The sequence below is a fragment of the Symphodus melops genome, assembly GCF_947650265.1.
Source record: "Symphodus melops genome assembly, chromosome: 15".
Classification (NCBI taxonomy): Eukaryota; Metazoa; Chordata; class Actinopteri; order Labriformes; family Labridae; genus Symphodus; species Symphodus melops.
Window position 1 is genome coordinate 10200862 of NC_136705.1, and position 27781 is coordinate 10228642.

Genomic DNA, 27781 nt, shown 5'->3' on the forward strand with positions numbered 1-27781 from the left:
ATGATTGAGGGGACTGCCAAAGATACTTTCAAGATGTGATACACATAAATCCCATTATATGTAGTAACCATGGCATATGACACAAATGGTGAGCTGACACAGCAGACCCTCAAAAGCTTTATTTATAAAACAGCAGTTTCAAACTACATCTGCAAACAATGAATGCAAAGTTCATCAAACAATCCTAAAATATACTGCCGACAGCCTCTGGGCATTCTAGCTTTGGGTCAATAAAGTATGTATTGTATGAACCATCTTCCAATGCATCAAAAACCAAAGAAAAAATAGCCTTGTACAGTTATGGTTCATTTAGTTCAGATTATATGCAGGTACTGTAGATACTTAATGTACATAATTACAAACAAGTGTACACATGCAGGCACAGAGACCTCGGTGCTAGAGCAAATGAGGAGATGAAGGTTCAGGTTCTAAAGTTCAGCGGAGTTCGGCAGGTCTGAAAGCATCCTCCATCCATTCCAGTCACTTTTGAGTTTTTGAATCCTTTAGTCAACTTTGACCACACTGTAGATTTTGGTAACAAACCAGAAACAGGCAAAGAAGCCAATGGTACCTGTGGATAGATAAGAGTTACAATAAATACAGGTTTCTAGGTAAAGACTCACATATTTATATATTTTTCCAGCACTTTAACTCCCAACATTATGTCCATCAATTGAAATACATTTATTGAAGATAAAATATCAGTGTTTTCTGAAACTCAACTGATCAAATTTGTTTCACCCTTCAGAAACCTGGGGCAGTGAGGACCAGTCCAGATTCAAGCATGTATTTAACAAACCAAATTTTGCCAGGGCCTATTAAATGTAATCTCATCTTTGCTGCTCGCAGTTTGTAATTTCAGCTCAGTTGTTGCAATCTTTCATCACCCCAGTCACTTCTAATCCATTTCATCAGTGTGCAAGTCAAGCTCATCACACTTTTTTTCTTAACCACCAAGACCAAGGTGCCACCAAGATCACCACCACCAAGAATCCATCAGAATGTATTCTATCCTGTTCTCAGCATCATAACCTCTTTCAGAACATAAAAATCACAATGGGATTTAGGATAATTGTGTTTCATCAGAAATGCATTTGAGGTGGGCACATTCTCACAGTACGATCCAATTTATCCTGGGGAAATATGCTTATCATGGGAATTGTTGAAAACATTTCTCATTTATATTGCTCCTAACATGTCAATAATGTATTGAATACAAATCTGAAGGGTGTATCAACAAAAACGTTAACTGACAAATTTTATAGTCTCGCCCTTTTTTCCATGAATGCAGCAGATTTCAAGAGACAAACTGATGCCTGACCAGTCTTAAAACCAGACAGAGGGGGCATATACTATATACATACAATATTGTTGTTAATAGTTTGTTGAGACTTAAGAACAAATGGCCATTTGATTTTGGCTGGCTCCTGCTTTAGTTGAGTTTCATTGAGATCGTAACTCAATAGATAAATTGATGTATTTGGCACAAATGACCTATGGCCCATCTTTGATAACTTATTGGCCATAAAAGTTTCTCTGCGACTGTCACTGCCATATTAACCGTTGTGTTGTTCTGCAGCAGCCAATTGACCAGAACAAAAGAGTTAGTGTCTAGTGCTAAAGTTATCAATGGGGGTGAGGTTTTAGTCATGTTTCAGGCTGTTGTGCTTTGATCAGCTCCTTTGGACTTCCTTGCGTATTCCTGCAATTTCAACAAACTATCACATAACTTTAACACTAAGTGGTAAGAGTGACGATGTAGGTAAGAGCAAGTTGTAAGGGAGTGCGTCACCTTTTATGAAAATCCACTTGACTGGATAGCTTTTTCTCTTAAAATATGGTAATGCTCTAATTCTGGATATCATGTACTGTTGAAAAACGTCCAGTTTAAATTTTAAACTACAGTATGTTAAATTTGTGAATACGATTTTTCATCATCTGTCTCTGAATATTCCTATTAATTTCCAAAAACTGTCTGTAAAGAATGTGTAGCCATTGACATGAGAACGAGAACATTCAATCTCATCATTCTGTTCTCATATACCTACCAGTGAATAAGAAAAAGATGAGAGCCATGATCATTGTGTATCCAAAGTACAGGATAGTGCTGGCCAGTCCTGTGATTTGCAGCTTTGAGAAGAAGTAGTGAATTGCATATACTAGGAAATAAACAGCAGTGAAGCCACTTGTCAGGAAGGATCGCCACTGCCAATGGTAGTCCTAAAAAGTGGGAAAACACAGTCAGAGCTGTAAGGAAAGAAACAGTTTGATACATTACATACATTTTAGATAAAACAAAATGCCTCAATACATTTTAAATTCAACCATCAGAGTTTGAAGTTTTTAAAACATGTCTATCTTTTTACAGTTTTTAAGAATCTAATTTCTCATTTTATTTAATACAAATTTGTCCATATGGGACTTATAAAATGTGTGCATCTAGCTGATCACAGTGTATGCCTGACTGGATTTTTTTAAGTTTGGCAGCTGGAAACAATCATTTAAATACCTTGCCCCTTTATATTACTATTAATGAATGAGAAGAAGCACCATTTTCACGAGTGTCATATTTATTACCCCAACAATTGAGACATCAACAAAGATGACGAAGATGAACCCAATAACCAAAATTGACAATGTCAGTAGCGGGTGATTCCACCATTTGCCACAATAACAGCGGCGTCTCATGCTCCCTCATGCTTCCTCTCCTCCACAATTGCTAGACACAGTTCTGCCAGGTTACATGGGGTGGTGTACAATGTCGCTGCTTCAGCTGGTCCCAGAAGTGCTCCATGGGGTTCAGCTGTGACAAGTCTAGCACGATGTGGTGGAGCATTATCATCCATGAACAGAAAGTTGGGGGTGTGCTGACGGAATTAGGGGATGATTATGGGTTCTATGACGTCTCTGAGGTAAGAACGTGCAATGACTGAGCCATCTACAATCACCAAATATGTTTTGCACTGACTAAGAAGGTGCAAAGGTCTGTGCGAACCCTTGAATGTCTTGTCATCACTGAAGTATTAAATAATCATTTAAAGGCTTTGCATCGTTTTAGTTGTCTTTTTTTTAAAAATGTTTTTACCTCAGCACATAAGTGGAAGTAGCAGAGCAGGATGGTGGCCTCAGAGCAGGTAATGACCAGAATAATAAAGACAAGGAAAAGAAAGCCAAACATGTAGTACATCTGATGGGACCTAGAGAACAGAAGAGAAAAGTTGGATTTATGTAAACGAAAGACAATAATGATGATGATATACATACAGTATTTGCATTAACATTTATGTTGTGGTTCGCCAACACGTTGGGTGAATTTAATACAGAAAAACTGAAGGTTTTAAAAGAGTCATGTTTGACTTTGACTTTAGACTTTATTGTCCCAGAGGGGAAATTGTTTTTCACGACACAGTACAATTTAAGGGCTGTGCGCCGACAGGGGGACAACAGGACATACAGTGCATTTAGTTATGGAAACACAGGAGAATGAGACTGACGAGGATTTATGTCAGGCATCTTGTTGAGGGCTGCAAAGGCTGCGGGCACTAGGCTTTTGCTGTATCGCGCCCTCCTGCACAACAAGGACGTGTACCTACATCCGGAGGGTATGATGGTGAGGTGGCAGTTCAGTGGGTGTGTGGTGTCCAGTGCTATTGTGCGCGTGATGCGTGAGATAGCCTTTGAGTTGAGCTCTGACAGGGTGGCTGTGGGGAGACCGATTAGTTTGGCTGCAATGTGTGTGACACGTGTGAGTTTGTCCCGGTTTTTGACTGTAAGCATGTTGAAGAAGCAGGAGGAACCGTAGAGCAGGATGGGCGGGTCCTTTTTTGAGTGTCCGTTGTGTGCTGGTCGAAGATGAGTTTTAAGGCTGATCGTTTAGATTTCAAAAATGCGATCATGAGATCGCCAAAGCCGCGGTTTTTGGCAGTGCTTCTCCTGACTGACCCAGGAGTTGTTGTGTCAACTAATTTACACAGACACGCCGTCTATTCTGCCCCTGCGTGTGTGCGTGACTTCTTTAGCCCGATACACAGCTCGACAGATAGCTTAGTTTTCCTCCAATAAAGAAGCTTAAGTTTCTGTGTCCAGTCTTTAATAAAGGAAGCACTGTAAAACAAAACAGACATCTAAATACAAGTTATTCATCTCAAATGTGCTAGACAACCGAAAAGTCTGCTAGCTTGATGCTAATGTCTATGAGAATTTGAATAGGAATGCTAGCGGTTAGCATCTCAAATGTGTTAATTGTTGTCTCACGTTGTAACCTTATTAAACATACTCAAAAGAAACAATGCAAGACCTGAACATGAAATGACGCTCACAGGCAAATCTTTTGGTCGTTTGGCTAGAAGAAAATATGGAGACACTGTTGGCTTCTCTTGTTGCTTAACTTCTGTGAACTAAGTCACCTATACAGCAACCCCAAAGGCACAAAATATATCAACACTTATGACCAGTTTCTGTCAAACTAACACTAAACCAAGAACATCACACCGTCTGTGTGTTTCTTCTTAATAAATACATTTGAAATTAATTCTTAACTTTAGCTTTCATTCTATTAATTTAGAGTTCTGGCAAAGTTTTAACTGGTATGATGTAATTTCCTGTCATGTTTGTAAATGTTACTGTACATCGAGAACATTGCACAAGCTTGATTTGAAAAAAATCGTGATAAAAATCAAAATCGCAATTTCTGCCAGAAAAATCGCTATTTAATATTTTCCTAAAATCGTTCAGCCGTGGATTATTGTCTAGTGTGAGTCCGTTACTGTTACTACACTGATTTACTGAGTTTGGGGCAGATGCCGCTTACATACTCCATGTGACAAAATTAGGGGGTATTGAAAGTGTATGAGTGGGCTTAGTTGGTAAATTTGGCAATTTTTGTACATCCTCTGCCATCAGTGTATTAATGTATGAATGAATGGACACTATAGAAACACCAGGTATTTTCTACCTATACATGATAAGGTATTTTATATCATGTTTCATATATCCTGTCAAAGTTTAATGAATGTGTTCATTTGCAGGTAAAGAACAATAAACATTAATGAGTGGAAACACCAATTTATTCAGTTTTATATTTGTATTAAGCAAACCACTAAGGTTGCTCCTGTCCACAACTCTTAATATTCATGAGAAGGATCTCAAGGGGCTGTGGCTCAAGGCACACACATGGAGGGGCAGCTTAGACATGTGTTTTTTGAAAATGATGCGACCAAGACTTTCAACATGCATCGGGGAAAAAATGTGAAGGAATGAGTAAAGGCTGGTTCACACGGCAGGATTTTAAAATTGTCGGCCGATTTCCCAAACTTAAGAGACCACACACATGGCGATAAATAATCGGAGGTTTTACAGTTTTGGTCGTACAGTGCGTGATGTGCGGCCACAGGGCAACATCAACACACCACTCGCGAACGTCCCCCGATCAGACGGGAAATCTCGCAAAACCTCTCGAGATCAAACGTGATTCCAGAGTCAACAAACGGACGAAGAGGATGTAATAGGGATCGTTTGTGCTGTTTTTATCTGAAAAAAACACGTTTTAAAAAGAGGCATCGGTCAAAGGAGTGGAGACAACGGGAGCATGGTACTTGCTACATGTTGATATGGAGGTGAGTACCGTAAATTCCGGACTATTGAGCGCACCTGGATATAAACCGCACTGGCTAAAAATAAGTAAATAAATGTATTTGTACTTATATAAGCCGCACTTGATTATAAGCCAAAGGTGTCCACGTTATAACAAGAGTTATTTACACAGAAAGACGTGACACAAAGACATTGTTTTAACTTTTAATTAAATACGTACTACCGGTAACATCCGCAAATACGAAGCCTACTGGAAATCCTTTATCAAACGGTGTCTGTAACACGGCTGATGAAAAAGATTACCATAATACATTTCACAAGAAAAAGTCCATCCATTCACTGCCTCAGAATTACTTCATTACTCACTTCCTCAGTCTCTGTTGTCGCTGTCAGTTTCAACTTTACGTGCAGCAGCTCTATTAGCTTCTTTGACAGCCAGGTCGATCGCCTTTAACTTGAAAGCTGCATCATATGCCTTTCTCCGTGTATTTTCCATGAAGAGGGTGCGTGCATGAATCGCAAAATGACTGATATTAAGATCTGATGTGACGAAGTCAAATGTTTTTGCGGCACAAGCTCATTGTCCTGCAAGAAAAATCCATCGTTGTAAAAGCCGCAGTGTTCAAACCGTGACCAAAAAGTAGCGGCTTATAGTCCGGAATTTACGGTAGTTGTTGTTTTGCTACTGGTGTTTTCGCTACTACGTCACCTCGCTTTCTGACTGGCTATGCCAACATGCCAACATGTCAACAGGTTCATGCTCGTTTTCTCCTCGGGGGACACCACAGATGATGAGAGATCGGGCCAAAACAATCCAACATGTTGAATATCCCCGATTTGAGATCGGAGCGGTCCCGATATTGTTCCGAGCAGACGAGAACGGTCTGAACACACCACACACAGCAGGATGATCTTATAAGATTATCTTATGATGATCGGGGCGTCCTTAAGATTATCGGAAGGGGAGAATCGGGGCCAAAATCGGCGTAATTATCCTGCCATGTGAACCAGGCTTTACTGGCCCAAGACTGCTCATAACTCACTGCTGCCTTGCCATAACTCACTGCTGCCTGCTGCCTTGGCAGTGAGCGAATGTTTATGAATGAAATGAGCTACTCATTGACACTTTACATAGCAGCCTCTGCCATCACAGTGTGAATGGGACTTAAAAAGCGCTCCGAGTAGTCAGAAAACTAGAAAAGCACTTTACAAGCTGAATTCCATTTACCTTTTGTTGTTCATTAATAATGTTTTAAGTGAGCATGGAAAAAAGGTAAAAACTTTCAGTGTACCAGAAGATTCAAGAAGGAATAAGAAGGACATCACAAGTACCTTACTCTTCAGGCTGCCTCCATTAGTTTTTGCTTCATGTGTAGAAGGAGTATTTCTATATATTGTTTCTGCCTTAGGGGTTGGTTCACAGCCGCCCATACTTATTTCAGGCATTAAAAACAGATTTTCAGGATGTAATCTGAGCTGAAGCAATGATAATAAAACAGTTTTCTACTCACCAAATTGAGTTAAGTATGAAGAATAGCTGAATAAATATACATCCAAAAGGCAGAATTCCTCCCATGACGATACCAGGGAAAGGCTTTGTGTAGAATGACTGCTCTGGGATTTGACGAGGAATTTGATTAGTCCGCACTGGATGTTCAATACCCTTAAAAATAATTAGGAAAAGAAGATATAGTACGAGATAAGAGGGCAGGAGACATTCAAAAGTACATACTGAGCAGACACAATGGTAAAAGTTTGAACATCCATAAATTAAAATATAATTAACCAGTTATGTCTTTTCTAGTCATCATTATAGTCAACAGTTTCAGCTGATAACTTGTCTATTCTCACTATTGCACTTTGATATATTAATCATCGATGTTTGCTCTCTGTATTAATACTTCTCAAGTACACCAACGCTACTGTATGTCAACATGTTCATCTACTCCAGCAAAGAATGTTTATATTCAGTTAAACATGACTTACAAAGGTTGTAGTTAATACTGTATGTCATATTTTTGAATAGTTGGAACATTTAAGGGAAATCCTGATACATTATTATTTTTGGGTTTTATAGTTTGAGGTTTTTTTTTTTACATACTTTGCATCTATACATCTGTCTGTCTGTCTGTCTGTCTGTCTGTCTGTCAGGTCATTGTCGCACAAAGACAATACTTGCTTTAAATGTCAAACCAACATTTTAAATGTATTTTGAAGGATTGGAAATAAAGTAAGCATGTTAATATTTACTCACAGCCTTCTTGAAACCAAAGTGTGCTCCTATAAAGGTAAGTGGCACAGAGATACAGAACCAAAGAGCCAATATGGCTACCAGGGTGCCAAATGGCATTGCTGCCGAAGATCCTTCACCCCATAGGATCAAGTTCATCACAAAGAAATCTGCAAATACCACCCTGAGCCAGAGATAGTGAGAATATTGTATGATGCCATTAATGACTGAGAGAGAAAGAATTATTTGTTGTGCATTTGTGTTTTTGATTAACAGTCTTACCCTGGACAGAGTAAGGCTGTCAGCAGAACGTTGGTCTTCCACTTCTCCCCTCCAAAAGCTGACAGGTAAGCAAGCAAAAAGAAAAAGGAAGAGTTTATTTTAAAATATATCTATTTTTTTTTTTACTGTGTAACCAAAAACAGCTCTAATGTGTTTTTTTTCATCCAGCATGAAACAGTTTTACTGTTTTACTTACATTTGTAGAGGCGAGCAGCCACAAATCCAGCAGGAGTTCCCAGAAGCACCCAGAGAACAACAGCACACGTCATAAGAGCCCCACGATTTGCTGGAGAGAGGAACCCAAGACAGGCAAAGACTGGAAACAGGGGACAAGTTAGTGAATCAGAATAAGTCAGACATTTGAAAGAGCCCAACTTCAACTGGATTTTTTTAAGCTGATACCAACATCTCTATTTAAAAGTTTGAATATCAATACAATTATTTATTAAGACTGGCAAGAGATTCCAAAGATGTGCTGATTTGCCTTTGTTTAAAACTGAACAAATTGTCTGATAGCTGGAAAGATGCCGGACCACTTCCTGAGCAGTGCCAGGGTTGCCCTAATAGCTAATTAAACACCAAACTGATTTACTTCTTCTGCCTGGTGATCAGTCAGTAAACCTTGTATAATACATAATCACTTTGGGATGGCAATCTGACCTATTTTAAACCCAGAACACCATCGCTGCTGTATGTCAAAAGATTGCTACGAAGAACCCTACAGGAAAATACCCCCAGGGATGCCTGAGATGTGGGGGGGAGGAGATGAGCATCCCAACTGGATGGATTTACTGGTAACGGACCAAAGCAAATGGACAATGGATTACGAGCGCAGTCTGTATATGTGGCAAGGTCTGCAAAAGGTCTGATCTTCTGACCTGAAAGGTCTGAAGATCCACCAGACTAAGATGTCCTGTCTCAGGAAGGAACAGGTAAAGCAACGCTCAGGAACGACAGCTGACGAAACAGTCCTTGTTGCACCGACTGTAGAACCTGGTCAGATGGAGGAGGAGCCGGGTCCGCAGTCCCCCCACAGTACCTGGAACCTCCAAGCAACACATGTCCCCCCACCAAGCAGGAAATCGGAACATCGTCGGGTTAAGTGGTCTGTCGCCAACAGCAAGGAGTGGACCAAACTGAATGAGGACGTAGACAAGACCCTGGAAGCCATCTCAAAGTGCAATGCAGACCAGAAGCTCCAAACTATGTGCACCTTCATCATGAGTATAGGAGCCGAGCGTTTTGGAGTGGAAGAAAAGCGAGGAGCAAGCAACCCACCAAAGCTCAACCGGCAGGAGGTCACGATAAGCCAGCTGAGACAAGAATTGAAATCCTTGAAACGCCAGTTCAAGGCAGCCAAGGAAGAGGAGAAACATGCCCTATCAGAACTCACCAACATCATAAGGAAGAAACAGGCAAAGAAAGGGCACGGAAGCGAAGTGCCTTCATTGTCAACCCCTTCGCCTTCACCAAGAGGCTACTGGGCCAGAAGCGCAGTGGCCGCCTTATTTGCCCTGTAGAAGAGATCAACCACCATCTCAACACCACCTTCAGTGACACTTCAAGAGACCAAGAACTTGGCCCTTGCAAGGTTCTGGTGACACCTGCAGAACCAGTGTCAAAATTCAACAGTGCTGAGCCAACCCTGTCAGAGGTAAGAGAAGCTGTCAAATCTGCAAGATCAAGTTTGGTTCCCGGTCCCAGTGGTGTACCCCACAAGGTCTTTAAGCAATGCCCACGGCTTCTTAAACGTCAAAGGAAGATCTTTCAGGTGATTTGGTGGAGAGGGATAGTCGCCGCCCAGTGGAGGCACGTCAAAGGCGTCTGGATCTCAAAGCAACATCAAGCAGTTTCGTATAATCTCACTGCTCAGTGTTGAGAGCAAGATTTTCTTTAAGATCTTGTCCCAACGACTAACAGAGTTCCTCTTGAAGAACGCCTACATAGACACCTCTGTCCAGAAGGGGGGAGTTCTGGGAGTGCCTAAGTGCCTGGAGCATACAGGAGTGGTGACGCAGCTGATCCGGGAGGCAAGGGGAAGCAAAGGAGACTTAGCAACCCTCTGGCTCGACTTAACCAACGCGTACGGATCTATCCCACACAAGCTTTTCGAAACAGCACTGACAAGACACCACATTCCTGTGAAGAGCTGCAACCTCGTCATGGACTATTACAACGACTTCAGCGCGAGAGTCTCCTCAGGCCAAGTGACAGCTGCCTGGCACCGCCTGGAGAAGGGCATAATCCCCGGCTGTACAATCTCTGTGTCATTCTTCTCCTTGGCCATGAACATGATTGTTAAGTCTGCGGAGGCAGAATGCAGAGCGCCCAAATCAAGATCAGGGACCTGGCAGCCGCCCATAAGAGCCTTTATGGATGACTTAACAGAGATGACTCAGGCTCAGGTGAAACAGGTCTGTAACCGGGTTAAAATCAATCTCTCAAACTTCAGGTTCATTGGAGATTACTTGTCAACAGAGGCGGCTAAGATGTATACGCATTCCATGGTTTTTTCTTATATCACTTACTGTTTAACTATCTGGTCACAGGCTAGCAACACTTTGCTAAAACCAATAGAATCTTTGTATAAACGAACAGTTAAAATATTAGGATATATATTAGGAAAATATCACCTGCTTAGTTGGGACAATTTGATTAAATATGTAAATGCTTGTCTTATGTACAAAATTATACATGGTTCCACCTCTCCTCCGCTCAGACAGTTCGTCAACATAAGAACAACTGGGGTCACAAGAGGTGCAGCAAGAGGAGACTGTATTATCCCACTTAAGAAAAGTAATTTTAGTCCGTCTGCATTCTCTGTTAGAGCTGCACTACAATGGAATTCCATCCCAGCAACTATTAGAGCCCTGAGTACCTACAATTTATTCAGAGCTCACTTGAAGAGTTGGTTAATTGGTGCTCAGCTCTGTCAGCACTAGATTGCACCTTCCTGTCCTCGGTCCGTCTGTGCTGAACCTGCAGCCATCTTGCGGTTGTCTGTCTGCCTTCATGTGTCGGCATGCATGTCTTATTGTGGTCTTGCTTTTATTGTGTATGCATGCGTTTGTGTCTGTACTTCTGCGTTACATGCTGTGGTGTGATGTGTCTTGCGTCATGGGTTTCTGTGCTGCATGTTTTTGGGGATGTGTTAAATGATGTTTCTGATTGATGATGTGTTATTTTGTTATGTTGTTAACTGCAGTGAATGTTTTGCAGATTGCCTTGGCCAGTTGCTTTGTCGTTTTTATTTTATTTTTAATATTCTGTTCTGTCTGTTTTTCCTGTTTTTAGGATGACTTTAACATCTGTCTGGGGACTACAGATGAAAAATAGCCTTTTGGCTAATTCTGGCGCATTTACAGAAATGTTATTAATGTGCACTGTCCCTGTTTTCAAATAAACATATTATTATGACCACATCAGTTCCTGGGTGCAGGTGGCTCCTTCAGGGGCTTGAACTTCTTATCTCCTGGACGAAGATGAGCTTCAAGCCAGCGAAGTCCAGGTCTCTGGTCCTGAGAAAAGGTAAAGTGGCCGACCACTTCCGCTTTACTCTGGGAGGGACTAAGATTCCAACAGTGACCGAAAAGCCTGTCAAGAGCCTGGATAAAATCTTTGACAGCTCCCTAAAGGACACAGCGGCAATACAGCAGACCAAGAGCGACTTGTCCTCCTGGCTCACAGCCATTGACAAATCCAGCCTCCCAGGAAAGTTCAAGGCTTGGATGTACCAGCACGTAGTAATGCCCAGAATACTCTGGCCCCTGTTAGTCTACCATGTACCAGTGACAACGGTAGAGGCACTTAAGAGGACCATCAACCAGTTTCTCAGGAGATGGCTGGGGCTCCTTCGGTCCTTAAGCAGCATTGCCCTGTATGGCCATTCCACCAAGCTGCCCCTCCCTTTCAGTGGACTAACAGAGGAGTTCAAATTCACCCGTTCCAGAGAGGTGATGATGTACAGGGACTGCAGATGCGAAGGTGGCCTCGGCAGGAATCCTTGTCAAGACCGGGAGGAAGTGGCAGGCACAAGAAGCCGTTGGCAGAGCGGAGGCAAGGCTGAGGCACAAAACCTTGGTCGGAACCGTGGCAATGGGAAGGGCAGCCCTTGGTAGCTTTCCAAAGGCACGCTATGACCGTGCCTGTGGAAAGGAAAAGCGCCAACTGGTCCAAGACGAGATCCGTGCAGAGGTGGAGGAAGAATGCAAGTGCAAGATGATTGATATGTCCAAGCAAGGGGCGTGGACTAGGTGGGAGCATGCGGACCACTCACCTGGGCAGAGTTCTGGAGAGCTGAACCTCTGCGCACAAAGTTTCTCATCCAGTCGGTTCACGGCGTTCTCCCGAGTCCGACAAACCTTCACACCTGGGGCCTGGCAGACACTCCTGAGTGTAAGTTGTGCCAGAGGAGGGGCACAATGGAGCACATTTTGAGCTGCTGCCCAAAGGCGTTAGGAGAGGGGAGGTATCGCTGGCGCCATGACCAAGTTTTAAAATCCTTGGCAGATTCCATCTGCACAGCGATACAGAGCAGCAAGACCCAGGTTGCCCCGAAGCAGTCAATCACTTTTGTTAGAGCGGGGCAGAATGTAAACCATCAGCCCAACGTTTCAGGAGGGCTCCTTGCTACCGCTCGCGACTGGCAGCTCCAAGTTGACCTGGGAAGGCAACTCAAGTTCCCAGCGAACATGGCTACCACTTCACTCCGCCCAGATATGGTCAGGGAGGTCATGGGAGGACCGGATTGATGAGGCCAACGAGCGCAAGAGGGCCAAGTATGCTGAGCTCACCAGTGAGTGCTGGAGCAACGGCTGGAAAGCCCACTGTGAGCCTGTCGAGATCGGGGCATTCACTCCAGAGAGTGTTCTAACTCCTTGGTATTAGAGGACTGCCGTTGAGGAGAGCCACCAAGAACAATCTTGAGGCCGCAGAAAAGGCCTCATGGTGGCTGTGGATCCGTGGTGCACGCTACTCGTACACAAGCCGGGGGGTTGATCACCCCTGGTTGGGTCACCTGGGTCAGAAGGATGTCCAATGATGAGACCCAAAACACCCTGAGAACCCAGGTCCATCGCTGATGATGTGTGTACAAGGATCACCGTAAGGTGTATAAAAGTTCTATGTCAAAAGATTCAAACCTTTCCATGTATCCTCTTAGAGTTCAACGGCTTTATCTAAAGGTTTTGGGATTCTAAAATTCAAATATCACTAACCACAAAAAACAAAATAAAACCACAAACACAAATACCACACTGTTGCCAAATAACTATGGACTCTCTGCTTTAGTTTGCTAAATTCAACAGATTTTGTTTTATTTATTTATTCTGACTGTCTTATTTCTAAACTACAAGTTGATGGATGATAAAGAAATAAAACAATTCAGTGTGATTCAAATTGGTGCCATGGGATCCTGGGAAAATTGGTAATTAAATTCAATTACTTTTTTACTTAAGGAAAAGAGAAAAAATATGTTAAATATGTCATTCTTTGCTCAGTGAATTTCAGATTCTCTTTTCAAAGTACAGGATATTTGGTGCTTTGATATTGAAGATGGATTAATGGTTGTATAGTGCTTTGAACTGTGGAACTGCTGACTCAAATCTCAGCACTCAGAGGCTTGTTAGGGCTCAGTTAGGGCTTGAGGTGAGCTGAAAAAATGTTCATCTGTTGTTGTTGGCACAGGCCAAAGCTCAACATTTCAATCACGGATGTGGATATTCAATTATGCACCGTTATCTCCCCTTTTTACAACAAGCTAACAAAGGAGGCCCCTCCTTCATGGAACAGCTCATTTCCCTCTCTGTTCTTCATCAGTCTACAGAGAGGAAAATAGAAACACTGTCATGGTAAAAACGACCTGCTGGGTCGCGCTGCATTGCTCATAATCAGTTAGGACACTCCAAGAGAAAACAATAGAGTTGCACATGACGCAGACGGCCTCTCGCATCATGGCTGTTAGACAGGCTATAATGGTAGGCAACAATGGATAAAAAAAATAAATAAAAACCTTTTATAGTGTTTTTTTGCCATTGTGTTTTGAAAACGGTCACAATTAAGTTGTTAATTATTACACATCCAAAATAGCTAATGGCATTTCACAGGCAGGTAATTAGGGCAACAAACCTATGAGGTACTGTCAACATGGGTGGTACTAGTTAGAAACAAATAATTGTTTTATTAAGTATACCACATTCTATATGAAATCATGAAGATGCATATACATACATAGGGTGACAAAGATCATAATGAAGATTTGGGTCCCAGATCCAAGGAAAACTGACAACAGCATTCCCTTTCTAGGAGGGCGGAAAACATCTCCATGGACCAACTTCCAGCCAAACTCCTCCTGGGCATCCTCCTGTAGAATATTTTAGATAGGCAGCTAACATTGGACCATCTAAGTGTGACCATCAACATATTTGTGTGTTGCGACTGTGTTGTGTAATTACATTTCACGTACAGTAAATTACATAATTATATAATTATACAGTGAATCATAGATGTATGAACTTTTGGCAGTTATTTGACTTTCAGCAGCATTATAGCTTTAATGTGTTACAAAAAGGAGGTTCTTACCACAGAATCCATCTGATTGTATCTTGCAATATCTTTATGAAGAGTTCGCAACATGATCATGGCTACCATTCCGGACAGGAACAACACTATCACCAACGAGTTCATAATACTGGTGAGACAAATCAGTAAAAAAAGAGATCACTTTCAACTTCTTTGGCTCCCTACTTATACATTAAAGATGTATCCTTATTTTGATATGGATTTTTTGTGCATGGACACAAAGAGAGTGAGCTAGTACAATAAGTGACTGTGTTGCAAGAGCAAATTACATAATCTGTTACAAAGCCCTGTTAGCTCTAAAAACTGTAGACACAGTTCCTTACAAACGCTACGTTTCTTCTTGTCTGATTTATATGCGCTGCATGTGCCGCTAGCGCTGACAAACACGCATCCACAAAATTAGTGTTATGTGTTCAAACTGTCAAAGCTCATATAAGGAAAAAAGAAAGACTTCTGTAGATCACAGCAAACTTGTTATTCACAGAAAGATATATATTTTGTTGTCAAACACTTTGTTTATTATTGAATTTTAAAACACAAACTTAATATATTCATTTATTTTTGTTTTCATTTGTGAGCTACTAATCCTGAAAAGATATTAATGCTTACTGTATGTTCTACCAATGTATGCCAGTGCGTTTGAGTGTCTTATACCTGAACCACTGGATGTTTGTGTGTGGCATTGACTCCAGGATATAGTCCCATCTAGACGCCCAGCGAATGTGCTTGTCTTCCTAAACACACACAAACAGTTCTCTTTGAATTGAACTACATTAGATTATTGATTAAACCATAATATTTTCATTTTGTACCGATTTCAGTATTTGTGCGATTACATTTCTTAGCCAAGCTCTCCATTTAAGCCATAATAATGTGCTTACCACAAAGTGGACTGAGTAAGTATATGGGATTTTAAACACTCCAGTGTATTTGTTTTTCAGGAACTTTGGCCCTCCAGAACAATCAGGACTGTCGTCATTAGAGTTTTCATAACTGTACAGAGAAAAAAAAAAGAGAAGAAATAAATAAATAAGTTATAATCCTCATTATTCAGTTTCAGATTGCATATCGCAATCTGAATATAACGTATGCGCATAAATGACAATGAATTAATGGTTCACTCGTTAAAGCTGAAATTTTACACGTGTCCCTAAGTCTGTCTACAACCCCTAATTAAGAGAAAAGTCTAGCCTCTCCATCTCTTGCCTGATCCAATTTTTGGAAAATGTGAGCTCAAACCAGCCATTTGGAGATTTTCCCATTGTGACATCAAAAGGACAGATAATCCCCCCACAGGTGGGAGACACTCCCACAGCTAGGTGTTTGTTCTGCCCTCTAAGTCATTCTTCTCATCTTAAAGTACACAGTCTACAGTGCAAGAAAGCATGAGACATCCAAGCCCTTCCAAAGGGGCATTGACAGACCTATCTCCCTTGTTCTGAGCAGGGCTAAAGTTTTAAGGGTTTAAAGGCATAATCAAATACAGGATTAAAGGGGATTTTTGACAAGAAACCTAAGACACGTTTTGGGGACCTCTGATAACTATATAAACTGAAATGAAGAATAATATGTAACCTTTAACAAATCTTTGGTATTCATTGTGTTAAATCAGAATCGGTTTTATTGCCAAGTACATTTACATATATACGAGGAATTTGTCTGGTCTGGTGAAATGGTGCGAAAGAAAAAACAAGGCTAAAATAACAAGAAATAAAATAAAATAAAATATGACAAGCAATTACCAATATATACAGTACAATAGAATTTAAAAAAATGTTAAGTATAAATAACAATAAAAAAAATAAAATGTAATAATAAAAAGAAATGTACCAAGGTTGCATGAGAGAAAATAAATGTACAGTCCAGTGGGTGTTAATGTAATGCCTAAAGAAAGAGTTTAAGCCTTCACATTACTGTGATGTTTTCTGACTGTGGGGCTGATGAAAGTCTGTGTTATGTAAAGCCCTGTTTCCACCGAGCGGTCCGGCTCAGTTCGTCTCGGTGCAGCGCGCATTTTGCGGTGTATCCATAGACTAATCCCGGGAAAGATTCCCAAATAACCAATCTGTACCATCCCACTTTTTGGGACCCTTCCGTTGGGGTGCCAGGAATGTTGAGCCGACCCGAAAAGGTGGAGCTAAACACTGCAGTCCATTGATTGGTTAAAAGAATCGTCACTTCCCGAGTTACGTCGGCAAACAAAACTCTCGTTTAACGCTCGTTTAAACACCATTGACTGTAATACACAGCTGATTGTTTACGTCTGTATTTCTCCTCGCCGCACACAGCCTCTAAAACAAAGCTTGATTGAGTTTTAGTAATAAAAGAGTCACATGCCAGTGACAGAGTAGATGAACTGCTGGATGTCTTCCATCGTTGGTTTTGTTTGTGTAGCGTTTTTCTCCTTTGTTGAATTCATTAGTTAGCGGTTAGCTGCTATCATATGACGCTATTTACATTGCGGCTATCGTCATCCGGGTTACACGCCGCCTACCAAATAGGGCTGTGGAAACACAAACGGGATCGGGCTTAATTGAACCAAACTGTACTTATGCTTACTGCTGTGTGGAAACGGGACTTAAGGGGAGGGGGAGGGCAGCTGAGGGGAAGAAACTGTTCTTGTTGCGAGAGGTTTTGATCCTGATGGATCCTGGATGGACTGTTAGCAGAGGCGAGAGTCTCAAACAGTCCATGTGCAGGGTGAGGGGGTCAGCCACGATCTTACCTGCACATGGATCTGGAGATGTTTAGGTCGTGGAGAAATGGTAGATTGCAGCCAATCACCTCTCTGCAGAGCGGATGACAGGCTGCAGCCTGCACTTGTCCTTTGCTGTGACTGCAGTGTACCAGACTAGAGGAGAGGATGGACTCAATGATGGCTGTGTAGAAGTGCATCATCATGGTCTTTGGCAGATTCAACTTCTTTAGCTGCTGCAGGAAGTACATCCTCTGCTCTCCTTACTTGATGAGGGAGGTGATGTTCAGCTCCCACTTCAGCTCCTGGGCGATGGTGGTCCCCAGGAAGTGGAAAGACTCTACAATAGACACCGTGGAGTCGCACCAGGTCACTAGATGGTCAGCCTCCCACCTGTAGGCAGACTCAACCCCACCAGAGAAGAGTCCAATGAGGGTGATGTCATCTGCGAACTTGAAGAGCTTGACAGACCGATGACTGGAGGTTCAGCTGTTAATGTACAGGGAGAAGAGTAGAGGAGAAAGAATGCAACTTTGAGGAGAGCCAGTACTGAAGGTCCTGCTGTCTGAGACACTCTTCTTCAGCTTTACCTGCTGAGTCTGGGATGATCGTGTAGAAGGCAGAGCTGAAATCCACAAATAGGTTCCTGCTGAGTCCAGATGCTTGAGGATGCTTCCATCAACAGATCTGTTGGCTCTGTGGGCGAACGGTAGGGGGTCCAAGAGGGGGTCTGTAATGTCTTTGAGGTAGGAAAGCACAAGGCGCTCAAAAGACTTCATCACCACAGAGATCAGGGCGACGGGTCTGTAGTCATTAAATTCTGTGATCCTTGTTTTTTTGGGGACAGGGATGATGGTGGAGGAAATGAGGCAGGCTGGCACACGGCATGTGTCCAATGAAGTGTTAAAAATGTCTGTAAAGACTGGAGACAGCTGATCAGCACAGTGCTTTGTGGAGTCTGGTCCAGCTGCTTTTCGGGGGTTGTGTCTTAAAGATCTTTAATACATCTTTTTCAGTGACTAAAAGAAGTGTCGTGGGGGTGTCGGGGGAGAAGGCTGTTGGAGTGGACAGTCGTTGAGAGGCCTGTGTCTCTGCTGTGGTGGGGGAGGTACGTAGTGAAGGAGAGTCGTTGGTTTCCAGGCAGTCCCATTGTCTTTCAAGCAACAGTAGAACTTGATCAGGTAGTTGGCCAGATTGTAGGTAACGTACAGAGTGGGGGGTTTAGGCTTGTAGCTGGTGAGCTGTCTGAGACCCTTTCAGACTGAGCCAGCATCTCTGTCTGAGAACTGTTGTTGTAGTTTCTCAGAGTAAAGATGCTTTGCTTCTCTCACCTCCCTGCTAAAGGTGTATTTGGCCTTTTTAATACTCCCTGTCCCCACTGCTAAAAGCCACCTCCTTTTCCTGACTTAACCATCTGAGTTTAGCTGTGAACCAGGGCTTGTCATTGTTGTAACTCACAGACGTTTGTGATGTTATGCATAAGTCCTAGCAGAAGCCAAAGTATGACATCACATCCTCTGTGTAATCATCCAGACTGTTTGTGGCAGACCTGAAAACATCCCAGTCAGTACAGTCTAAACACGCTTTTAATTCTTCCACAGCTTCACTGGTCCACTTCTTTAATGTTCTCACAACAGGCTTACAGAGCTTTAATTCCTGCTTGTATGAAGGAATCAAATAGACCATGACGTGGTCAGAGGGGCCCAGTGAAGCGTGGGGGAGGGCGTGATAAGCGTTACTGACTGTGGCGTAACACTGATCCAAAACATTTCCCTCTCTGGTTGGACATTTAATAAACTGTCTATACTAAGGAAGCTCATGACTGAGATTACGTTTGATAAAATCACAGAGAACAATAACTAAGGAGTCCGTGTTTGCCCGCTCCACACACAGTATCTGGTCGGCGAGAGCGTGCTGTGGTTCCTGCACGTTGACTTTGGCTGGGATGTAAACACCGGCCAGAATGAATGAAGCAAACTCGCGGGGAGAATAAAAAGGTTTATAGTGAATGCAAAAAGAAGATTCCGCCATCCTTTTTCCCCCTAGAGATTTGTGTGTCTCGATCTGTTCAGAAGAGTTGGAACCTCGCCAGCTGCAGTGCAGAGTCCGTTATCAGTCCACACAGCCACATCTCCATGAAACACAGGACACTGGAAAAATAAATGTCTCTGTTCGCATTAGTAGCTCTAGTTCGTCCAGTTTGGAGAGAAAGTGCTGGCAAGCACTCTAGCCCTCCATCCTCTTGTACACCGTTTTCTCACTGCGGCAACAAAGCTGAGGGCACCTTTGACCAGAATATCCAAAAATTACACAGATTCTGCCAAAAAAAGTGGGCAATAAGTCCGATGGAGTTTCACCTCTTTGGTGAAAGAGCGCCGACTATAGCCCCGTTTCCACACAGCAGTCCGGTTTGGTACGGTTTGGTTCACTTAAGCCTGATCCCGTTTGCGTTTCCACAGCCACTCGTGCCCTATTAAGTAGGTGGAGTGTAAGCCGGATGACGATAGCCGCTACGTAAATAGCGTCATATGATAGGAGAAAAACGCTGCACAAAAAAAAACAACGATGGAAGGCATCCAGCAGTTCATCTACTCTGTCACTGGCGTGTGATCTTGGCATGTCACTGACATTTAGAAAAGACTCTTTTATTGGAGTATTATCAAAATAAGCCAAAAAACTATCATTGATTACCTTTTGGGTTCAATCTTGGCAGCAACCAATCGTGCTCCGAGTTGCTCATGCTCAACAACGTGGTAGTGGATGGTGATGTTTACATGGTTAAAAATGTAAAAAGCATCTTTTTCATTGAAGTTAGACTGGAAAACAACAAAAAAATACAAGTTAGAAGATTTGACAGGGTAATATTGTATTATTTCACTTATTACTATGTGGACCCCTGGAACAAAAGCTGAGCTCTTGGGTACAGCTAACAAGGAAACTAACAAATAAACAAAAGCATAACTCTTTAGAAACTTCAGAGATTGTGACAACTACAACTACTATATGTACCTCATTGCGTAGGACTTATAACTCACATTGACTACGCATGCATCTTTCGGTCTGCCTGCTTCTGTTACATAACAGCCAATAGGGAAACCAGGATTACAAAACTTCTGTCCATCTTCAACATCATAGCACCACGTGACTGGCATGTTGTCCACAATCCTAGACACAGACAAAAATGAAAGGCTGTGATCGTCAAAAAACAAAAACAAAAAAACCCTGAAATACTCAAAATATAAAAGTTCATGTTCTTGGTCAGTAATCCCTTTTCTCAAGATCGACAGAACAAAAGTTTATAATGATGTATATTAGATATGGTTAGGTATATTAGACCCGCATCCTCTTTGCATCTGCTAGGTAAAAAAAAAAGATCTCAAACATAAAACACGCAGTAAAAAGTTATCAATAAACTTTTTCATGGAGACACGATGGACATGTAACGCGTTTCTTCTCAGGAAACTCTTTATGCACACACTACCGACCAACAGACAGCACTTTTCTGCCCAGAAAAAACGCTAGGTGAACACAGGACCTTAAATGTATCAAGTACTGTCTACTTTTAAATCAAGAAACTAGTAAATGTGTCACTTTGCTGACTTGTGTAAACAAAATCTTGATTCAATAATTTGTGTGTATATTTTTGGATGTATTGTATTAAGGTATAGGATAGGCTGCACCCATGCTTCACTTTCATCATAATAAAGTTGTTGTTGTTGTTTTGCGTCTGTTAAGACAATAACGCAGATTTGACAACTTTGGGTTCTTCTGTTTTATGAAAAAAGGGTTTCAATATATGATACTGTATAATGCTGCATGCTTCAAACGACTTGATATCATTAAATAGTTCCTTTCCAAAACCATTCCTGATTGCTTGGTTTACATTACTATTTATACAACCATACATACCAGTGATGCTGGTAGTTGAGTAGCATGCCTTTCTTGAGGAAGTCCAGGTTTGCTTTTTCTGTAGGGTTGCTGGAATCATAGGTTCGAGTACACACCTTCTGACACACTGCAGGTTTCTTAAATTCAAACTGACAAAGAGGAAACAAAGTTATATCATTCATAATATTAATAGACTTCTCTGCACTTTGCAGGTGTTACAAATAATCAAGGGAATCTATTTGAGGTACATGATAAAGTAAGCAGAACGGGTAACCCCCCCCCCCCCATAAAGACTGGGGCTACTGCACGAAATCATTCTCCACTGTAGGGTTTGATTTACTTTCCTATGAATAATAAAGTTAGAAACCTCACAGAAAAAAAAGGCAGCTGCAACACTTGAAATGACTATCAGATAAGTAAACTCCTGCTCACTCCCAAATCTTGCAGCTTCTTCTCACAAACTTTAAATAAAATTTCATTTGATAGACAGAGCGAATTAGATAACTTATACCCAAATGTTTTGGTTGTGCAGTATATTTCAATCTGTCAAGTAGCCTCCTCTGAAATCTGATCTGAGTCACCGCCAGGTGATGATTACATTACAGTAGGGATGGGCGATATGGGCCACAAAGCCTTCCTTGATATGTATTAGTTTAATGGCAATATACAATATCTAACTTTTTATTTTCTGTAAAAAAAAAAAAAGTACAAAAGCAAATCCAGTTCCACGCAATGTTGGGACCAGTGATGATTCTAGAGTCCGTTGGGGTCCTAGGCAATAATCACTTGGGGGGGCCCTCCAACCAACATTCAGCAAGGCAACGAGAATGAGTGCTGTAAAATGGTATACCTTAGGGAGATTTCCTACCATCATTGCAACATGTACACATTTTCAGAATCAGCTTGGCCAGGTATATTTAAAGGGATACTTCACACATTTGCATGAAGCTTTGTATCATTAGAAACATGGTAGTAGTGTTGAATGGTCATGAATCCAGCCCTCATTTTGCCCTGAGACAAGAAAAATATGTTTTTCTTTGCCTGGAAGTTTTCTTCATGTGATGCAAAAAGCGTCATATTGCATCTAGAGCTGCAGCTATCGAATATTTTAGTAATCGAGTATTCTATCGAATATCCCGTCGATTAATCGAGTAATCTAATAAATCATACTTTTGCTTAATTAAGGTTTAACTCGTCTTGGGTCGTCCCTACAAACCTGCTTCTTTGCAGTTACCATGGAAACGCCTGCTTGTTACAGCCAACCACCTCTGCTCTACAGCTGCTGATGATGCTCACCATATTACTGACAGGGTCCCAAATTCACTTTCTGATTCACTGGTCAAGGCGGCAGGTAGATGAAAAATACAGGCCAAACACGTTTTAATGGCTGAAATAGCAAATACTGTTTTGTGTAGCCTACACATCTGTTACAGTACATTTAATTGAGATCACAGAATCAATCATTATGTCAGATAAGGAAATTGAGAAACTTTAAATATATATTTGCTAAATTATTATTCCACAAACAAGTTCTGTCTTGATTTAGCTTTGAAGACATTAGACATTTCATATAATCAGCCTGTATATTGTTAAAAGTGTATCTCTGTCTGCTCCTGCAGCGCGTGCATTCAGTGCGCTCACAGACTACAGAGACCATAGACGCGTCTATGACAGAGACTGTGAGGATGTTGCTATCGTTATGTTAGCTGCAAACACGGAGAGAGTAAACGGAGAAAAGCCGACCGTTTGACCGGATCACGTGTTCCCGACTGGGTCGTATGGATCACGGATCAACTGTGTGCTGACTAAAAGTTAAAAGGGGCACGCCGCGCTCGCGTGTGTGCGTGTTAGCGCAGCAGTGTCTGTGTGTAAGAGAGAGGAGCAGGTAGCTGCAGCTACATTAAACGTGTTTTATACTCATACCAAAGTTTTGATGACGCAAAAAAAAAAAAAAACTTAACGAAGCATCAAGGCAGCGAAAATTCCTCGATGAATTTTTGTAATCGAATTATTCGAGTTATTCGAGGAATCGTTTCAGCTCTAATTGCATCACGAAGAAAACTTTCAAGTAGGGATGTCCGATAATATCGGCCCAATATTGACTTAAAAATGTAATATTTGGAAATATCGGTATCGGATTTTTACAACCGATATTGGAACCGATATTGGAATTTCCGAGTCTGCATGAACGCAGCATGGGACGTTTATGGGCGCGCGCTTGATGACGTTAAACAACAACAAATACGACACGCTGGACTCGTGGCTAACAAGTTAGCTCACCCGGTGAATGAGGTGTCCGTGGTTTGGAACTATTTCCAAGTGTCAACTACGGATAATAAATTTGCAATTTGCAATGACTGCAAAGCGTCGGTTATGCGAGGAGGAAACAAAATGTCTTCCTTTAATACATCAATTTTAATAACCCATGTCAAGAAGAATCACGCAGAGTTGCATGCTACATTTGCGCAGCAAAGTGATGAAAAGAAGCAACAGCCGAAACCTAAGAAAACCACACAGTTGTCGCTTAAAGAGTCAACTGAGAAAAAACAATGTGGCAGCAATGGAGAGGCTGCTGATGGAAGTGCAGATGACCCAGGCCGGGAGGACCAGGACTGCCCACCTAAGAAGGCTCGAACTGGAAGCATGAACCTGCGGGACATGTACCAAGAAATCCTTGCAGAGAATGAAGTTGCAGCTCAAGCACCTACAAGCGAGACAGCGCAGGTGAGTAATTGATTAACTTAATCATCAAACTAAATTTAATCTGCTGTGCTGAGTGCGTCACATTAAAAATATACATTACATGCAATGAATACAATAACCATTTGGCAGTCAGTGCTTCAAAGAAAAATAAATAATAGAAATTCTATTAAAGAAATGGAGGAATTCTATTATATATTTATTCCCTGTCTCTCTTTTTTATTCTTTCTTTAGGTGCATGCATACCTAATAGAAGCCATCCCCTCGAAAGGATGCCCTTTAGAGTACTGGAGGCATCAGGAGAGAGGATTTTGTTACTCTTAAAAGAGATTGAGCCCAGTTTGAGTATATTATTTGACAAGTTATGGCCAGTCATTCATTGACTATGTTTGTTTACAACTAATGGACTGAAGATATGCCTCTTCCTTTTTTTATATTGTCTGTGGTGTTGTTTGAGGCTGTTTGTTGTTGAGGTTTCTCTCTAACACTAAATAAATATGGCACTTTTTTCCATAATTTAAGTTGTTCTCTTATTTTTCTCAGTGTGTACATTTGGAAAGCCATGTTTCATTCACATATGCATCCAGTGGGGCATCACAGTAAAATTAGGCATAATGTGTTAATTCCACAGGAGATATTTTATGTTGTTGTTACCTAACAGTTTTGATGTAAAAAGCCTGCATATATCGGTATCGGTGATATCGGTATCGGAAATTAAGAGTTGGACAATATCGGAATATCGGATATCGGTAGAAAAGCCAATATCGAGCATCCCTACTTTCAAGCAAAGAAAAACACATTTTTCTCGTCTCAGGGCAAAATGAGGGCTGGATTCATGACCATTCAACACTACTACCATGTTTCTAATGATACAAAGCTTCATGTAAATGGGTGAAGTATCCCTTTAACGCACAATGAATTTAACTTTGGTAGACTGTGCTCTCTCTGTACAATGTAAACAATAAATATGAACAATTAACTAAAAATATAGACAAGTAATTAAAGACTAATATGTACAAGACTAAATAAGACAATAGTGCAGTGGTGAGTAGTGCAAAAGGATGATGAAGTAACATAAGGTAGTTACCTTTTACAGTATTTACATAATAGGTTGTGTGTAGATGATCATTTAAATCAAATAATATATATATTTCACAGCAGCAGGTCTGACACTCTTTGACTGTTAAGTGTTCATCACAGTGACAGCCTGGGGGAAGAAACTGTTCTTATGATGGATTGTTTTTTGCGTACAGTGATCTGTAGCCCCTGTCGGAGGGGAGGAGCTTAAACAGTTTGTGTCAGTTACTAGCCCTACTTTACAAGTTTGCTCGCTAAACAATGGCCTCAATAGGCTGAAGGAGTACTTTTGGGCACGGAAGGCTTGTGTGGCCAATGAAACTGCCGAAGAGAAATATGTTTGTAATTGATGCAGAAGTTAAAACTCATTTGTAAAAGCACTGCAAACTGGAACTGAGGATATTGCTGAGCATTAGAAAGAACCCTTTGAAGCTAAAACATCCAGTCCTTTTATAACCATATTGTTGTTCATTCATTGATTCCTCATTAGTCAGCCAATATGTCTCATATTCCAAGCCCAAGCAACAACGTTAGGTGCCAAAGCAAAACTGTCTTCAACTTAAATGTGAAAACATCCAATATTATTTGTTTAAAATTACATCCAATTATCAACAGTTGGATGGACTGGCCTTCTTTCCAAAACTGTGATGAGATTTGTCGAGGAGAGTCGGAGAAACAGATTTGTAACAAAGCTTTTGAACTTTTTTTCTAACTGCTGTGTTTTTTGTGTAGAAAACCTCTGCAAATCATTCAGCTTTAGGTAATCAAAAATGCTGACAGCAGAAATCCCAATTGGAAACACTGATTTTCAAACTGCTCTACTTTAAATTTAATGAGACTTACATTTGAACTCAACAGTGTACTGTACCATGTTTAAATAAGTCTGTGTTTAATTGCTTGTTACTGCAAATACTAAACATGTGCACGCACGAGTGAATGTACTTGTGTGAGCCTATGATGCATTGTACCTTGTATGGTGAAGGTTCAATTCGCTCCCCAAAAAGCACCTGGCCCAGATTCTCTGATGGCCGCTTCAAAGTTTTTGCTGAGCAGAAATCAAACCTGTACAAAAAGTGGCATACACTAAATCTAATGGACTAACACATTGCACTTTTTTAAATTGTTGTTATTCCCCCCCTAACACAGCATTCAGTAACTTGGTTTCTTTATTACCGGTAAATGTTATGATGCTACAGAAAAGATAAGTTAGGACATGTTGGAATGGTCCTCAATTTGATTACCATTTTCATGAAAATACTGTAATGCCTATAAATAAAATAAACATTTACAAATATATTAAAAGTAAAAATAAGAAAACATTATGCGCTTCACTCTGAAACATGCTACCTAACGGCCAGTTTCAAATCTATTCATAGGATCATGTTTGAAAACATTAACAATGACCATTGTTATTATCATCACTGCTGTCTTCTTCTTGAAATGACTTCAACTGACTTTAGCTTTGAACTGTTATTTGGATGAAAATGATGATCGAAAGAAGAAAAAAAAGGAAAAATATCGTACATAGCAGAACATTTCTACTTACGCAGTATATTCATAAGGCAAAACTGACTCCACTGAATCCAGCCTGTTAACAAACAGCTCAATGGTCGACTGGAAGACAATAAACACAAGGTGTTATAGGTGGGTTATGTAGGCTATAATAATATAAATACTGTCGTGGATCTAAATTCAACCTTTTTTTTGTTTCAACTTCCATTAACACCCCACTCTACTTGATCGGTATAAGCTGAAAAATCCTGCAGCTAGATTGATTGCCAAATAACAAGTTTCATTAGGACTCTAGACTAGGGACACGGGCAAGGCACAACTGGATGGCTAGTTATCCGTTAGGCGTTAGCTTTGCTGTAAGCGTGTTGTGGCTACCGTTAGCTGACAGCTGTTTACAGCTCCCCTTTTGACTTTCAGTTCCTGGTCTCTGTTATTAAACAAGTTTTCTGTTTTTTGTTGTACCATCTATTAGCTATAACAGAGGTAGCCTGCGATAGTTTTTATTTACCTTACAGTCAGGAACTTGGTCTTTACCAGGCTCACAGAAGCTGACAGGGGCCAGACCCGGGAGGTAGAAGCCGGCTGCTCGAGCTAGCAGCACAGCTCCTAGCAGCCAAAGCATCATCTTCACACGAGAAAATCTTATTCTCCTAGTATCGATAAAATAATATCGTACCTATTCTCGATTATCCCTGCTTTAGACATCCATACGTGAATGCCACCAGCATCCGGGTCTGCAACTTGCAGACACGGTACCACGGGACTCCCAGGCAGACACGTCATATACCGGAAGTCCAGTTACGAAGAAGCGGAGAATTGTGGGATTTTTGATGTTCAGCGGTTTTCAGACTGGTAAACGTCATATGGTCAATATTACGGGTTTCAGATATAACCCGGTATAAAGCAAACCAACCAACCACAATCAAAATCGTTATTTGATGTTGACAGTGAAATAAAAAATATACTCAAAAATAATACATTAGGCTACTATAAAAAATCTTCTTCACAGATGCACCTACCTAACCGTGTAAAAAAATCTGTCTATAGACTGGTGTAGTTTTGAGTCCTAAAACCAGGAAGTGAGTTAGCATTTTAGTGCCGTGGTTCTAACCTCTAAAAGTCAATTGGGACAGTCTATGGGTTAGACGCCTGAAATAAGATCATTTTTTATTATTAGAACACAACAGTTTCCCACTGCAATTAGTGTTATGGAAAATTTTACTCCA

General features: G+C 41.2%; 1 protein-coding gene across 1 annotated transcript; it reads right to left on the reverse strand.

Moving 5' to 3' along the window:
- Nucleotides 1-104: 104 nt before the first annotated feature.
- tm9sf2 (transmembrane 9 superfamily member 2) lies at nucleotides 105-27371 on the reverse strand. The gene is made up of 17 exons (XM_079362632.1): nucleotides 27064-27371; nucleotides 26590-26657; nucleotides 26012-26105; nucleotides 21288-21415; nucleotides 20414-20543; nucleotides 20070-20194; nucleotides 15565-15676; nucleotides 15338-15417; nucleotides 14684-14792; nucleotides 14333-14465; nucleotides 8301-8420; nucleotides 8105-8162; nucleotides 7847-8006; nucleotides 7104-7255; nucleotides 3086-3197; nucleotides 2049-2220; nucleotides 105-571 (listed from the first exon to the last, which is right to left on the reverse strand). The coding sequence occupies exons 1-17, from the start codon at nucleotides 27178-27180 to the stop codon at nucleotides 504-506; spliced, it is 1938 nt and encodes a 645-aa protein (XP_079218758.1). The 5' UTR covers nucleotides 27181-27371; the 3' UTR covers nucleotides 105-503.
- Nucleotides 27372-27781: the final 410 nt, after the last annotated feature.